The sequence below is a fragment of the Artemia sp. Qi Xiang Cuo genome, chromosome 7 (assembly GCF_049724085.1).
Source record: "Artemia sp. Qi Xiang Cuo chromosome 7, ASM4972408v1, whole genome shotgun sequence".
In the NCBI taxonomy this organism is placed as follows: Eukaryota; Metazoa; Arthropoda; class Branchiopoda; order Anostraca; family Artemiidae; genus Artemia; species Artemia sp. Qi Xiang Cuo.
The window spans coordinates 74,393,675-74,409,334 of NC_142800.1; the positions used below are offsets into that span (position 1 = coordinate 74,393,675).

At 40.2% G+C, this 15,660-nt stretch overlaps 1 protein-coding gene and 1 pseudogene across 3 annotated transcripts in view; both read left to right on the forward strand.

Annotated features, from left to right (window-relative positions):
- The first annotated feature begins 1,178 nt into the window (after positions 1-1,178).
- The window catches only part of Wdr92 (dynein axonemal assembly factor 10), a 51,846-nt gene continuing 37,364 nt past the window's right edge, over positions 1,179-15,660 (forward strand). The window contains exon 1 of one of the 3 annotated variants that reach the window (XM_089091703.1): positions 1,179-1,328. In XM_089091703.1, the coding sequence (XP_088947829.1) occupies positions 1,326-1,328 (3 nt within the window). In that variant the 5' untranslated portion in view covers positions 1,179-1,325. Of the gene's footprint in view, positions 1,329-4,693; positions 4,945-15,660 lie in introns of those variants that run through there. The other 2 variants (XM_089091701.1, XM_089091702.1) reach the window with 2 other exon arrangements.
- On the forward strand, positions 1,944-2,909 carry LOC148950678 (uncharacterized; annotated as a pseudogene).

Below are 15,660 nucleotides of genomic sequence, written 5' to 3' on the forward strand. Positions count from 1 at the left end.
ATCTACTGCCAAGCAGATTGTTACCTCAGCCAACCAGATTGCTACCTCAGGGTCTACTAACGTAGTTAAGCCTGCCCCGTCCAAAATTACTAGTTATATGCAGAACCCTAACAAAAAGACTGAAACAAACAATCAGAATTGTGTTGAAAGTGAAACAGGAGAAATGGTGTCCAGAGGCCAAAATAAAGGAAGCAGCAAGGAACCTGAAGAAGGAAGAAATGTTACACCAAGAGCCAGCATGACAAAAGTTGTGAAAAAGAGTTATGAAAGACTATATCAGTCTGTGTGGGTGAAAGATACAAAATTCCAAGGCTGGCTTCAGCCTGTTCAAGGTGATGACACAAAAGCATCGTGTAAAATCTGCAACGGTACACAGCTTAGGGCTCACAAACATGATCTGGAGCAGCACATGAAATCGAAAAAGCATGAGAAGAAGGCAGCAAGTCTGAAAATACATAAACCAGTCACTGAATGTGGTGAGTACTTTTCTTTTGAGCATGGCTTAACAATAGGGGGGTCCCTACGTTCTTGTCATCAAGCCACCTACCAGAAAGAGTGGTCTTTGTAGCACTCCTCCGAAACTTCGTAGCATTAAGGCCCAGTGTCCAGTGTGTGTTTTGTTGGGAAGTCTTAACCCCATCTTGAGTTCTGTGTGTATTTTAGAGAGGCCCTCAAATACGTCATTCAACCAAGAATATCTACCATTTAGATCTCAACAGAATTTGATAACGATTAATAGCCAGTGGCCCGTTATTTTGCGTATGGGGGACCCAATCGGAGTTCGGTGACCAGTCATTGAAATCAACCAAGGAAGTACACTTGTGCTTCTGTAAAGAGGCATACCACAACAGTGTTAAGCGATCTTCGGTCCCAGAGAGGTGGGGAGGGCTGCGTTTTGTAGGCCATGTCCTAACCAAGAAACATGCAACATTTCATCCCCCTCTGACCTTCCCTTCATGGGGAAAATCCGGACGGAAGTTTTGCCCCCCCCCCCCCAACCACATCCCCATTCAGAGTAAAGTTATGAAACATAGCCGAAATAAACGGTTATGAAACATAGCCGAAATAATAACGAATAATTAATGCTAATTTTCTAGGAGTCACGTCAACGAACTTGGCTTCGCGGAAAGCGGAGCTGGTCTTGGCTGCTCATGTAGCCTGTCACTGGTCGGTGAGAACAATCGACCATCTTTCTACTATCATCAAAGACTTATTTCCTGGGCCTATTGGTGAATCGGTGAGGCTAAAAAGAACTAAAAGTTCCGCTCTCATTAAGAATGTGCTTGGACCTGAAACCCTGAAGGAGATAGTGGCTGACATTGGAGATGGTAAGTACTCTCTAATACTTGTTGAGTCAACTGATGTCTCTACAATGAAGTTCATGTGTATTTGCATTCGATATTACAGCCCGAAGTTGAAAAAGATAGTGTGTACTGCGTTAGGAATGGTTGAAGTACCATCAACTACAGCTATTATACTCCACGCAGAACTCACAAAATTTTTTGCAGAGTGCAAAGTACCTCTCAAAAACCTGATTGGTATTGGTAATGATGGGGCAAATAACATGTGTGGCGCAAATCACTCTATTTACATTGCTGAAAGTAGATGGGTTACCCCACCTTCAGCTTTTCAAATGTGTTTGCCACTCTCTGCACTTGTGTGCTTCCGAGGCGGTGGAAGAGTTGCCGAGCAACCTAGAATTTATGCTCTCGGAAACGTACAAGTGGTTTAGCGTAATCCCGTTGCGACGGGAAGCGTACGGCCAGATATATAGGCTGATAAATCATGGAAATTCGCCCCTTAAAATTGTGGCCCCTTCAAGTACACGCTGGTTCTCACGAGACACCGCAGTTTGTAGAGTTGATGAGCAATACCTCGAACTGACAACACATTTTTGCATCGCCAAGAAAAAAGAGCGGTGCTATACAGCATGAACTTTACACGAAATGTACAGTGATAAGCACAAGCGTCTATACATTGTCTTTCTGAAACCGCTATTGGCCGACTTTCAGAGGGTGAACATACTATTTCAACATTCGAATGCAGACCAATTTCGTCTGTTTCAAGAGCTGAAAGATTTGGTCATGTGCATCCTGCGGAGGATCCTTCGACCGTCTGGAGTGTCCCTTAATGTCAACCTTGAGTTTCTAATTTACTACCTTCCTGTCGACCAGGTAGACTTTGGGCATTTGTTTCTTTCTGAACTAACCGAAGCTGATCTTCCAAGCGAGATGAAAGAGTAAATAAAACTTCGCTGTCACGGCTTTCTCAAGAAGGCTGGGAGGTCAGTTCTGAAACGTTTACCTCTTGCCATTGATTCCCTTCTGAAATTGAGAAATCTCTCACCGACAATATGTTTATCTCAGACTAGACCCAGATTCGCCGATCTACCTCTTAGTGTGATTCCAGTGACAGAATTTGGAGACATGGAAAACCAGTGGAGACGCCTGCTCGAGGTTGACTGGAATGAACATTGTGGTGGAGAACTTCCAGAAGACTCCTCTGAGTTCTGGGTCCACGTGCTTCAGTTTCGCGACCCTCTTGGAGAGCCAGTCTTTCAGGATTTCGCAAAGTGGGCATTGTCGTTGCTGAGTTTGCCTATCAGCAACGCAGTCGTTGAGAGAGCGTTTTCTATGATGAACTTTGTAAAGTCAAAGCTTCGGAATAGAATGCTTTTACCAATGCTAAACGCAATTTTGATTTTTAGACTGTGGATGTCTCTCAGTGGCCACTGCTGTTCGTCATTCGTACCATCGGCCAAAATGACTTCGTTCAACAGTTCCATATATTCGAAAAATGGAGCTGAAAATGCGTCTGACATCGGACGATGTGGCAGAGCTGATGCACCTGACACTGACGGCGAAGAAGATGAACTCAGTGACATCTTAGAGGCATTTGGTCAATCTTAAAGGGCTATGAAAGACGGGTATTCTTAATCACCGAAAATTCCACCCTGGAGCATTTTTTTTCCAAACTGCCACTTTTTTTTAGTTTTCCCGTCATAAAGCGCCTTAAAAGGTACGCACTCACTCAACGACTGGCAGCCAGAGTTTGGACAGCCGTCTTGCGCTAAAGGTCAATATAATTATGATAAGTTGTAAACTTCTGAAATCGATGAGTGAGTTGGCTCTCGCAGCACATCAACAAAATTCAATTCTTAGCTTGTCTTACGTAAAGTATCGAAATTTATGACGCAGTGTCATTCCCAATCTGGCCCACGATACTTCCCATCCATGTTTAAAGTGGTGGAATGTTCGAACTTAGTTAAAATGTGGCTCATCAAACAGGAACCTGGAGATCCGTCCCAGCAAGAACAAATAAAGACTAAGAACCTTCGTCTCCCTATCTTGATACTACAACCATGTGGAGTCGAATAAAATACGGCTGATACCTGGCGAATTTGAGCGGAGGTGGAGCTGGCGCGGAACATTACAGTTCGTTACCTCTACAACTAGCTCATCGCAGTACAGCCCCGGAGAATAAAAATTGAGTGAGAACAAGTGAAAGTGTTTGATTACACTAATCATACACGCCTGGAGGCCTGCTACGGTCTTTTCCTCGCAAATGCGCGGCGGCGATGAGGGAAAGTTGACGGCCGTCAACTCAGTGCTCAGCCAGTTCTCAAATTGGCTCCAACTCCGCTCATATTTTACGGGTTATCCAATAGTCAGTGCATGGACCAAAGACGGTGGTTCTACTCAGTCTTATTTGTTCTTGGTCCCAGGGACGTATTGTGGTTCGTGATAGCCAATTATGACTCTGGAATGGACTTGTGATAAAGACAAAAGTATGATTGTGTTCCTTGTGTATCTTTCGTAGCCCTTTAAGGGCGTTTTAGCATCGCATTTAGCATTGGGAAAAGGATTTTATTCCAAAGCTTTGACTTTACACAAAGTGATTTCCATAATTTTATGACTCTATATGTGATAATATCCCAATGATCTGATTTTTGTTTGTGTATCTATGTGATAATAAACCAATGATCTAATGATCCTTTTTGTTTTTGTCTGCGGGTTACGGTCGTTATTAAGCAATGCATCATTATTTCCAACCAATACATAAGGGCTGGGACACAAATTTAATAATTTGTTCCGGCAATAACTCTATTGCGCCAAAAAGAACCTCTGACTGAACCAAAATGTTGACATTAAAACGCCTTGGGTCACAGAGTATCATTACAGTAATCGGAGGTCCGACTCAGTGAAATTATGGGATACAGAAATTGCGGCGCACACACGGACAGTGCTCGAACTAACACAGGAGAAATCGAGCCGGTGGGCGTCCTCGTCAATAATTTTCCCCGAACTGTTGGACAAGAAAGTAAGCATGGTCGAGCATTTTCTGAACATAGCGCGCGGGAATTTCTGTAAAGTCTCTAGAGTTCCACATGGGGTAGCGGTTTATCACAATTCTACTAAATGCAGCCACAAAATAATCTCTACACTGGAACTGAACTTCCTCTAGCCAGGGAACGAATTGAAAGGTGGATAATGCCAGTAGGATAAAAGGACCTGAATATTGGTGAGTATTTCTATAAAACGGCCGTCAAAACTTGGACACCTTTAAAAGTAAAGTTAGATTTTGGGCAAAAAATTGTCTGGCTTATTTTTGGCTTGTTTTTCAAAGGCTGCAGCTTACTTTTTTGTTCAGGATCTGGCAACACTGGACTAGCGCCGCATGGAATTCAAATTAAAGTAGCATGAATTATTCTTTATTTCAACTGCACAATTTTTCTTTGTGGATGTAGTGCCGTTTCTCTGTCAAAACTAAGCTTTGATCAAAATGATAGTTATTTGCTCTGAAAGTTTGAAGTTCATGCCATTTCATGTTACCTGGATTGAGCACTCACCAAGTCTTGCTGTTATTGGGTCTTCATCAGATCAGAAGGGAATAATCCAAATTCTTGGTGCCTATCATGGACAGCTGGAGACCCATGCAAAATTAGTATTTACCATATATTAACTATTCTTTTTAATTTCTGGATGATTGGTTTCTTGGAAAGTAGGCTAGCCTAAGCCTGTTAAGTAGGTAAACAGAATCTTCAATGCAATTATTATATTTGTAAAGAGCATAAAAAAAGGCATCAAGTTGTATGCTCACTTTATTTTTAAGTCAATAATATGAACTGCAAAAAATTAGCAATGAACTTTACATGGTAAAATTCTAGTTTAGCTAGCCTATTGTTTGCTAGGCTATATTTGAAAGGGGTTAGGTTATAAGGTAAAATTCTACTTTAACTACTTTTGGCTATCTTGGAATGGGGTTAGGTTCAGAAAATGAAACTTTCAGGGATGGGTCTACAGGCTAAAGTATGTCCCCAGGAAGGTATTTTGAAGGGTAAGTATTTAGCCTACCAAATCATAGGCTATTATTAAGGGTAAAGTTCTACCAAATCATACTATTGACTTACACATAAAGTGAATATACCACTTGATGCCTTTTTTATGCTGATTACAAATATATCCTAGTAATTATTTCTATCGGAAATGAATTTCAGCCCCCCCCCAATATATGCCAATTCAGCGTATATATTTCTACAACCTAACCCTGAATTGGCATATATAGGGGGGGTCTGAAATTCATTTCCAATAGAAATGATTATTATATTTGTAATCAGCATTAAAAAAGGCATCAAATAGTGTATTTGGTGTATTCACTTTATTCCTAACTCAATAATATGATTTGGTAGAACTTTACCTTATTGAGTTATGACTAAAGTGAATATACCATTTACCTTACCTTAAATTACCTTAAATCGCACTAGCCAGCGATAAGGACGAATCCTGTAGACGCCGGTCAATGATGATGGTGGCTCAGCTCATCGGGCGCATCCCAAACTGTGCGCCATGGCTTGCTGCACCAATCTCTGTCAACAGCTGACTTGAAGGCTTCAGTATTAGGGGACATGACTGCATTCTGGCTAAGGGAATTCCATAAGCCAACCACACGGTTGGAGAAAAATTTGTTTCGCAGCCTGGTATTAGCGCGTTTCCGGTAGAGCTTTAGGGGTGCCCTCTTGTTCTTGACGAACTATCTAACTGGAATAAGTCAGGGATGATATCGTGGTTGCAGATCAATTTGAATGTCATCAATACATCTCCTCGCTTACGTCGGTATGTGAGAGATGGTATTTTGAGCCTCTGAAGTCTGGTAGAATATGGCAAATTTTGAAAACTCCTTATGCATTTCGTTGCTCTCCGCTGCACCGATTCCATAATCGATTGGTCAAGCTTGTTAACTGGCGTGGCAATGGACATCCCAAATTCTAATTTTGGTCGGATCAGGCCCTTTAGGAGCTTAGTAATCACTGCTGGAGATCTACTGCAGAATATTCTCTTTATTATACTAAGAGTTTGGTTGGCTTTGGCTACTGCAGACTGCATGTGTAAGTTGAATTTGAGCTTGTTATCAACCAAGACTCCCAGATCTTTTTCGCAGTGACTGGTTGTAAGTGGCTGTTTAAAACCACAATTGGATTCCATAAAATACTGGCTGAGAGGGTTGTTTGCTCCAAAGTGTATGACCTTGCATTTCTGGATATTAAATTCTAGTCGCCAGGTTTTTGCCCACATTGAGAGTGCGTTAAGATCTGTTTGGATGTCTTTGGTACTTTGGGGGTCATAAATTGGACAGATTATTTTGGAATCATCAGCATATAAGCATATCTTATTCTTTATGATTGAAGATGCATCATTAATATAGATGTTGAATAGAGTTGGGCCCAAAACCGTGCCTTGGGGTACTCCGCTTTCTACATCTGCTGATTCTGAGAAGAAAATTGATCCACCATCCCCAAATACTCTTACCACCTGCTTCCTGTTGGTAAGAAATTGCATCGTCCAATTTATGACTTCATCGTGGAGGCCTATTGCGTGAAGTTTAGAATTTAGCCTCCTATGACATACTTTATCAAATGCTTTCACTAAGTCTAATAATATCATATCAACTGGGGATCCCGTGTCCATAAGTTCTGTGACATGCTCGTAAGCATCAATGAGGTTAGTATCAACTGATCGACTGGGGCGGAAGCCATGCTGGCTAGGAGATAGTAGCTTGTTCGCATTTAGGTGTTCAATAATGGCTGAATTAACTATGCCTTCATGAAGTTTTCCCACTCCCGAGGTGAGACTAATTGGTCGATAGTTGCTGGCTTCATCTCTGCTGCTTCCTTTATGAACAGGTGTAATGTAAGCTTCCTTCCAGTCTTGTGGAATAGATTTAGTATTTAGGGACTTTTGGAATAGTAGGGTGAGAGGATGTGATAGTACTGCATACGTCTCCTTTAAGAGGTAAGGGGGCACTCTGTCAGGTCCTGTTAATTTATTTGGGTTAATCTTCTTTAGTCGAGTCTCTACACCTACCTGAGTAATCTTAATGTGTGGCAAACTTTTTGAATTTTGTACTGTGGGGGGTCTGGACGTGGTGCATTATCTGCAACTGTGAATACTGAAATAAACTGCTTATTTAATGCATTAGCTATCTTCCTTGGGTCACAGATTTTAGATCCATCTTGTACAAGTTGAGTGACAGAATGCCTTCCAGGCTTACCCGATGACACAGACCTCCAAAATTTCTTAGGGTTAGTTTTTGTTGCAGCTGCCACTGATTCCTCATACTTCTCGGTGATATTTCTGGAGAGACTTCTAAGCTTGTTTCGCGCCTGCTTATATTTTGTGTAATAGTCAGCCTGGTTTTGATTCTTTGTGTACAGCTTCCAGTATTTCTTTTTTCTGTTCCTAGCCATTTTTATTTCTTTTGTAATATACGGGAGGGTTATTGGTTTCCTTTTCCATTTTGTAGAAGAGTGATTTTCAATAGCCTTCAGTAATATTCTTTTCGTAGTTGTCCATGACTCTTCCACATCTGTATTCTCAATGAAAGACCAATCACATTGAGTCAGTTCCTGACAAATTAGACTGTAATCAGTGTACACATGTTTTGTAAATTCTAGTCTTTGGAGATACAGTCTAAAACTGCAACTTATGACAATGTGGTCACTAGCTCCAAATGGTGGTAGGGGCTTGATGCTTATTATAGACTCTTGGTCTTTTGCTAGTAGTAGATTTTTTTAGAGTCGAGTAGAGTAGGAGTAGTAGTCCTTTTTTTTTTTTTTTTTTTTTTTTGGAAGATTGCGTTTAGAGCGCTCAAGTAGCAGCCTGAGCGTCGTACAATTATAGCTTTATTTGTGAATTTTCTCGTGGTTTTTCTGCTGTGATGGTGTAAGTAATCGAAAATTTGACTTTCCTAGTTTCCATTAGTGCACTAATGATAGCATTAAAGAACTGAAAAGCTGACTTATACGAACTGAATTCATCTCGCTGACAGTGGCGCCCTGTATTTTGTAATTTGGAGTTTAATTGGAGATGGCGTTCCAGAGCGCTCAAATAGCAGCCTGAGCGTCGTACAAGTATAGCTTTATTTGTGAATTTTCTCATGGTTTCTTTTCTGCTGTGGTGGTATGAATAATTGAAAATTTGACTGTCATAGTTTCCATTAGTGCAATAACGATGGCATTAAAGTACGGAAAAGCTGATTTATACGAACTGAATTCATCTCGTCTGACAGTGGCGCCATTTATTTTCATTAACTTAAGGCTTTTTCGACTGTTGAGAAAGCCGCCAGATGTCAATCCAAGTCAACAGCGATCCAAGCGTAGCCACAGAGGTAAAAGAGGAGGCCAAAGAAATAAAAATTGTGCTATCCCTGTTCTCGTTTCTAACAACAGAGCGAGGTCTCTCAGTACAGCAAGGGAACGTATTCTGACAGTAGTTAACTGCATCCCTCCTAGTGAAATCCCTCCTTCGCTTCGTCCGTGGTACGCTGACCCAGTATCGTCACTGTCAAGTACCCCACCTCCCCTAACACCTGAGTATTTCTTGTCGAAGTGCAGACTTCCCAATATCCTAGTATGTAATGCCCGATCACTAAACAATAAAACCGACGAACTTGAAGTAGTTCTCAAACAGACGAGTTCCCCCCTTGCTGTTATCACAGAATGTTGGGATATTAACGATGAAACCGGGCATATCAAGGGGTACAAGTGTTTTTTTAATACGAGACGCGACCGAGGGATTAACCGACGAGGCGGTGGGGTCGGACTGTACTTTCGGGAAGACTTACCTTGTAAATTACTAAGTCAGCCCAGTGAATCATGCCATGAAGTAATTTGGGTCGAATGCAAACCAAAGCGCCTATCAAAGCGATATTCGTGCTTGGTTGTAGCTGCAGTTTACTACCCCGAAAGTGCAAAGAACAGAAAAGAACTGATCCAGCATATCCAAAACTGCACTGATGACCTACGCCGCAAACACGCAGCGCCTGCTTTTGTAATCGCTGGTGATTTCAATCAGACTAATAAGGCATGGGTCTCCAGCATGCTTGACCTCAAGCAAGTTGTCTCAATCCCTACTCACGTCAGTGGTCGTATATTAGATCTTATTTTCACGAACATTCCCGATTATTACGAAGTACCCTTCTCTCTCGGTCCGTTGCATAACTCTGACCATAACACACTTCTTTGGAAGGCCAAAGTTGGCCTTCCAGCACCACGTAAAGTAAAAATTACCACTCGACCTATGACTAAAGAGGCAATTCGTTCCTTTGGACAGTGGATTGGGACGTTTGACTTTGATGAGATTTGCTCTATGACAGATATCGACCAGAAAGTTGATACTTTCAACTCTTTGCTGTCATGTAAATATCACGAACATTTCCCTGAGAAAAAAAATAACTGTTAGTGATACTGACAAACCTTGGGTAACACCCGATCTAAAGAAGCTTATCTTAACTCGCTGCCAGTTACATCGCAGTGGGGATATTGTTCAAGCAAACAAACTTCGTAACCGCATTGTTAAACTGTTACGAGCAGCGCAGAAAAGGTACGTTCATGACAAAGTCTCGCCTCTCCTTCAAGGTGAGCCCCGTAGGTGGCACTCTGAAGTCAAGCGTCTTACCGGTAAACGTACCACCAGTGAAATTAAGATACAGAAAGACGACAAAACGCTGATAAAATCAGCCGAAGTGAACGCCTTTTTCACTTCAATCTGTACTACTCACCCGTCCTTCACCGAAGCCGAAATCGAAGCCCTCATCGCTGACGTCTCTGAAGATACAATCGTTGAAGTATCCGAGTTCGCGGTGTATAAAGAACTTCAAAAGTTAAAAAGCAACTGTGCTTCTTACCCAGGAGAATTGCCAGTTAAACTTTTAAGAGAATATTCTATGTTTTTAGCAAAACCACTCTCATCAGTGATCAATCAGTCGTTCAAGGAGCACAAATTCCCGAGTGCTTGGAAAAAAGCCTACGTCCGCGTCGTACCTAAAGTCAAAGACCCGAAGTCCTGCAATCAGCTTCGTCCGATTTCTATTACGCCTAATATGGCTAAAGTGACTGAATCTTTTATTTATAGAGAGCTCCTAGCCCAAGTTCAGCCAGCCCTAGATCCGTTTCAGTACGGCTGCTTGAAAGGGAGTAGTACGACGCATTATCTAGTACGTCTCTACCACCTGATTACTGAGTGGTTGGACAAAGGCAGTAGCCTCGTTGACCTGCTTTTAGTCGACTATCGTAAGGCTTTTGACTTGATCCGCCACTATACAGCAGCAAATAACCTCAAAAAGATGGGCGCTAGGAAGCATATTTTGCTCTTAGTTGTTGACTTCCTGCGTAACCGCTGTCAGTGTGTCTATGCTCTCTTCCCTAGTGACTTAAACTCTGAGTGGGCTGAACTAACGTGTGGCGCACCACAAGGCACTAAGCTGGCAGCTCTTTTGTTTTTAGCGGTAATTAACTACATTATCCTCGAGTTTGAAGACAGATTCAAATACGTGGACGATCTCTCCCTACTTCTGAAATATCTTGCTGAAAAGTCAGACGTGTATCCCCAGTTCAGCAGTGAGATCAGGAACTCCTTTCTCGAGGCGTGTAGCATTAATGACCTCCAGCTTAATATGAATAAAACAAAAGTCATGAGGTTTAATCCGCTTAAGCGTGACCTCTCATGCCCGGTTCCTTGGTACCCTACTACCTCAACCTCAGTGATTCTCGGGGTTACTTTCAGTGACGACTGTTCATTTAGCGCGCACATCGCCGGTCTGGTGAAAAAAGGTAGTTACGCATTACAGTCGCTAATTACCTTGCGCCGACTGGGTTTCTCACAAAGTCAGCTGAAGACGGTTTACGTCACGTATGTGCGCCCAATCCTTGAATATGCGTGTCCTGTGTGGGGCCCTCAGGCTCATAATATTGAATACCTAAGTGAAGATCTGGAAGCCATTCAAAAACGGGCAGTGAAAGTGATACTAGGCCCGAAATACAACTCTTATGAGGCTGCCCTTAGTACCTTACGACTGCCAACGTTGCGTGATAGGCGCTTACAGTTAATGTGCAATTTTGGGCAGTCCCTTCTTTCGTCCCAGAAACACCGTTCGTTGCTTCCCCCACCTGCACCTATCACCGCCAACACCCGCCATAAAAATCTACTAGTGCCGCCAAAGTGTCGAACAACCCGTCACAGCAATTCTTTTGTGCCTTTTTTTGTCAGTTATTTAAACCGCCAGTGACCAGTTTTATGCAATGTACTAAACAGCGCCATTTAGTCGGGGCTTCGGCCACGGCTACGATAGTTGTTTATAAATAAATGAGTCTATGAGTCTATGAGTCTATGTAGATCAAGTAGCGAAGGGTTCTGGCTATTTCTATATCTTGTCGGGAAGTTAACTGCCTGGTACAAAGAATGATTAAATAGGCACTCCAGGAATGGTCTTATTAAACTATTTTCAGAAAAACCAAATCCATTGACCCATTGAATATTTGGGAGATTGAAATCACCAACAATAATTATGTTTCCTCGTAGCTTCATTTTAATATCAATTGAAGTACTCATAGCAAGTAAAGAGGATTCAAGGCTAGGGGAACTGGGGCTTCTATACATGCAACCAATGTAAAATGGCCCAGAAGGCAGGAGGACAGATATCCACACTTGTTCAATATATGGTTCATAATCTGAATTAATATCTATGCTTCCTACCTTCAGAGAGCTTCGGATGTACACGGCTATTCCTCTTCCTCCTTCTCTAGATAAGTTGGTGACCAAGGTATAATCGGGTATCTGGATCTGGGTATCTCCAAGAGGAGTGTTTGCCTATTTGATGCCTTTTTTATGCTGATTACAAATATAATAATCATTTCTATCCGAAATGCATTTTAGCCCCCCCCCCCCTATATATGCCAATTCAGGTTATATATTTCTACATTAGGAGGGTAGGGGGCAAATTTTATATCTGATGTAAATAGGAGGTAAGTTTAAACTTTACCCCCACCCCCCTAATGTAGAAATATATACCCTGATTTGATAGATATAGGGGGGGGGTTGAATTTCATTTTCGATAGAAATGATTGTTTTGTGTACAATCAGCATAAAAAAAGGCAATGAATGGCATACTCACTTTAGTTTTTAATTAGTGATATGATTTGGTATAAATTTACCTATTGAAGTACCTACCTCCACTCCTTTTCCCTCTAGAGGGTCCTGAAATTTGCCTACATGACAGGTTTATACCCAATAAAATTTTGACAAAACAACATTTTACCTTAATTTTCAGTTATCAGTTTCTTTTTTTCTGATTTTAGCTCTGAAAATGTAATTTCAGTTATTTGAGCATAATTTTAATCCATATCAATGTTTTATTTTCAAAATTTAGGAAATGTATTTGCATATCTTTAAAACCTTATAAATTGGGATTGAGCAAAGTTGTGAAGCTGAAAATACTTTTTTGTTCTTCATTTAAGCAGAAGATCTATTTTGCAAGGTTTCATTTTTATAACTCACATATTTTTAAAGGTCAGGACCCTCTAGAGGGAGAAGGAGTGGAGGTAGGTACTTCAAAATACCTTCCCGGGACATACTTTAGCCTGTAGACCCAACCCTGAAAGTTTCATTTTCCTAACCTAACCCCTTTCCAAGATAGCCTAGTTAAAATAGCTAAAGTAGAATTTTACTGGTTATAAAAATCAAAACTTTCAGTAATTAATCCAGGGCCAGAAAAATATGCTGGAAAGTTATTTCCAAGCTTCTGTGTTAACCCTATTCTGATTTTGTCTTATAAATTTGCCTAGCCTACTTGACAGATCTATGCATATATAAATTTTGACAAAACAACATTTTCTCTTAATATTCAGTTGTAAGTATCTTTTTCTCTAATTTTACTTATGAAAATACACTTTCTGTAATTTTATTGAATTTTATGCCTTATGATTGTTTGGTACAATCCTTTTATATGGGCCTCTAAAGAAGTCCAACAAGAGATGCTACAGTCAAATGGCAGAGACACTTTGAAAAACCTGTTTTTACAAGATGATTCAAGACACTGCTGAGAGAAATACTTTGTCTAGCATGGTTTTAAGATATTTTAAGGGTTGTTTTTGGAGTTTTTTTGGGGGAAGGTACCTAGGTTAGGTATTTAATATATGTAATGTTTTGCCCCCCACTCCCCCTAATGTACAAATATATAGCCCAAATTTGTTTCTAGACTATTATATAGTCATCTATTTTATTTCATTAGCATTAACCAAACTTGACTTTTCAGAAAGGCCCATATAAAGGGATTGTACCAACTGTTTTTTTCCTAAATTTAGGAAATTTATTTGCAGATCTTTGAAACCTAATAAATTGAGATTGAGCAAAGTTGTGATGCTGAAAACAGTTTTACCAGCTGTGGACATACTTTAGTCTGTAGACCCGCCCCTTAAAGTTTCATTTTCCTGACCCAACTGCTTTCAAATATAGCAAAAAGCGGCTAAACTAGAATTTTACCGTTTACCCCCCACCTCTGTATTTGCGGCTTGTATTTGCACATTAGTAGGGGGGGGGATAAAGTTCAAACTTACCTATATAGTGAGAATATCAGTTTCTTTGTCTCTTGTTTTAGCTCTGAAAATACAAGTCTGGCTATTTGAATAGAATTTTAAGCAATATCAATGGTCTTTTTTTCTAAATTTAGTAAATATATTTGCAGGTCTTTGAAACCTCATAAATTAGGACTGAGCAAAGCTGTGAAGCTGAAAAGAGTTTTCTTATATTTCACTTGAGCAGAGGATCTGTTTTGCAAGGTTTCACTTTAATAACACAGAGATTTTTAAAGGTCATCAAAGGTCACTGTCTTCTAGAGTGGGAAAGAGTAGAGGTAGATACTTCAAAATAACTTCCTGGGACATATTTTAGTCTGTAAACCTATCTCTGAAAGTTTTGTTTTCCCATCCCAACTACTTTTCAAGATAGTAAAAAGTAGTCAAACTAAGATTTTACTGTGTAAATTTCTTAGCTATCTCATTAGAAAATTTACCCATCCACTCCATAATGTGCAAATATATGGGGTCTTGTTTAAAGTATATATTTTACTTGCATTTTTTTTATTTCTTGATTGTGTTGATGTTGATTCTTTGCCATTAAATTCATTTGATCAAAAGAGCAACATATAACAAAAAGTATAGAGTATAGAATAGAATATATATGATTGGGGATATAGGCTATATTTACACATTAGTGTGGGGGGGGGGTAAAATAAAGTGATGTGCTTTGAGGAATAATATAAAAAAGTAGGCTATTTTAGAATTATTTTTTTTTAGGTTGTTTTTGGAATTTACAATATTTTCTTTTGAGTAGGCCCAACTGTACACTATTACTGTATCTATCCCCAACCCTTCACATCCAAAGGACATTGACCTTTGATGAGCCTTAACAAAGTTTGTGTTATAACAGTGAAACTTTTTCCTACTGCATTCAATAAAGGCTAGCTTATTTTAGAATGATTGATTTTTGTCAGTGACAGCCAATGAAAACCATTCTCTGTCAAAAAGACTAGTTTTCATTGGCAGTCAGTGATAAAATTAAACTGTAATCTGTTGAATATGAATTCACTGTAGTCTGTAAAAGTTAGGATTATAGTCAAAGACTAATCCTAGTCCAGTTGTTTATGTGGCTCCCAAGTCTTGTGGGCCAGGAAGTTTTTAAACCATGTTGTCTGCACTGACATCTACTTTAACTGGTATATCTGGGAAAACAAATTTATGTCCACTTTTTTCATAAAGGAAACCCTGAAATCACCTTGATTAACAGTTTTGTTTGAGGAACATACTGTAAACAATCTCTGTGCAATTCCTGCTAAGCAAAAGCTTCATAAGAATAAAATTGTTTACCATGATTTTAACTAGGGTCAAAAGGCTTGGTGTTTTCTATGTCACCACAATGAAGTAACCTGTCATTCTAAGCATTGTTCAGATCAAGAAATTCACTATTGCTGTTTTCACAAGTTTTTGGTGACTTTTCATGCTTCTTTTGTGTGGTCTTCTATGTTTTTTGCTCACTCTATATCATCTTTTTAAGGTCTGTTGGTAATTATTTGGATTTACCCCAATTGCAAGTTTGCTGCCCCAAAGCAGGAGGCTATTTGTGGACACACAGGAGAAAGGTCAAACTTGTTCAGCAGTGACTATGAGTCCTTTTGGTATGAGGGGCTTTGAAAAATGCTAAGGGACCAGGGTTCTCATGCTCCATAATTACCAATATGTCTGATATTGCAGATGGCAAAAACCTTGATCTGACAAAATATCCCTGTCAAATAGGGAAATACATGTTGTATGAAAAGCAGAAAGCAGACACA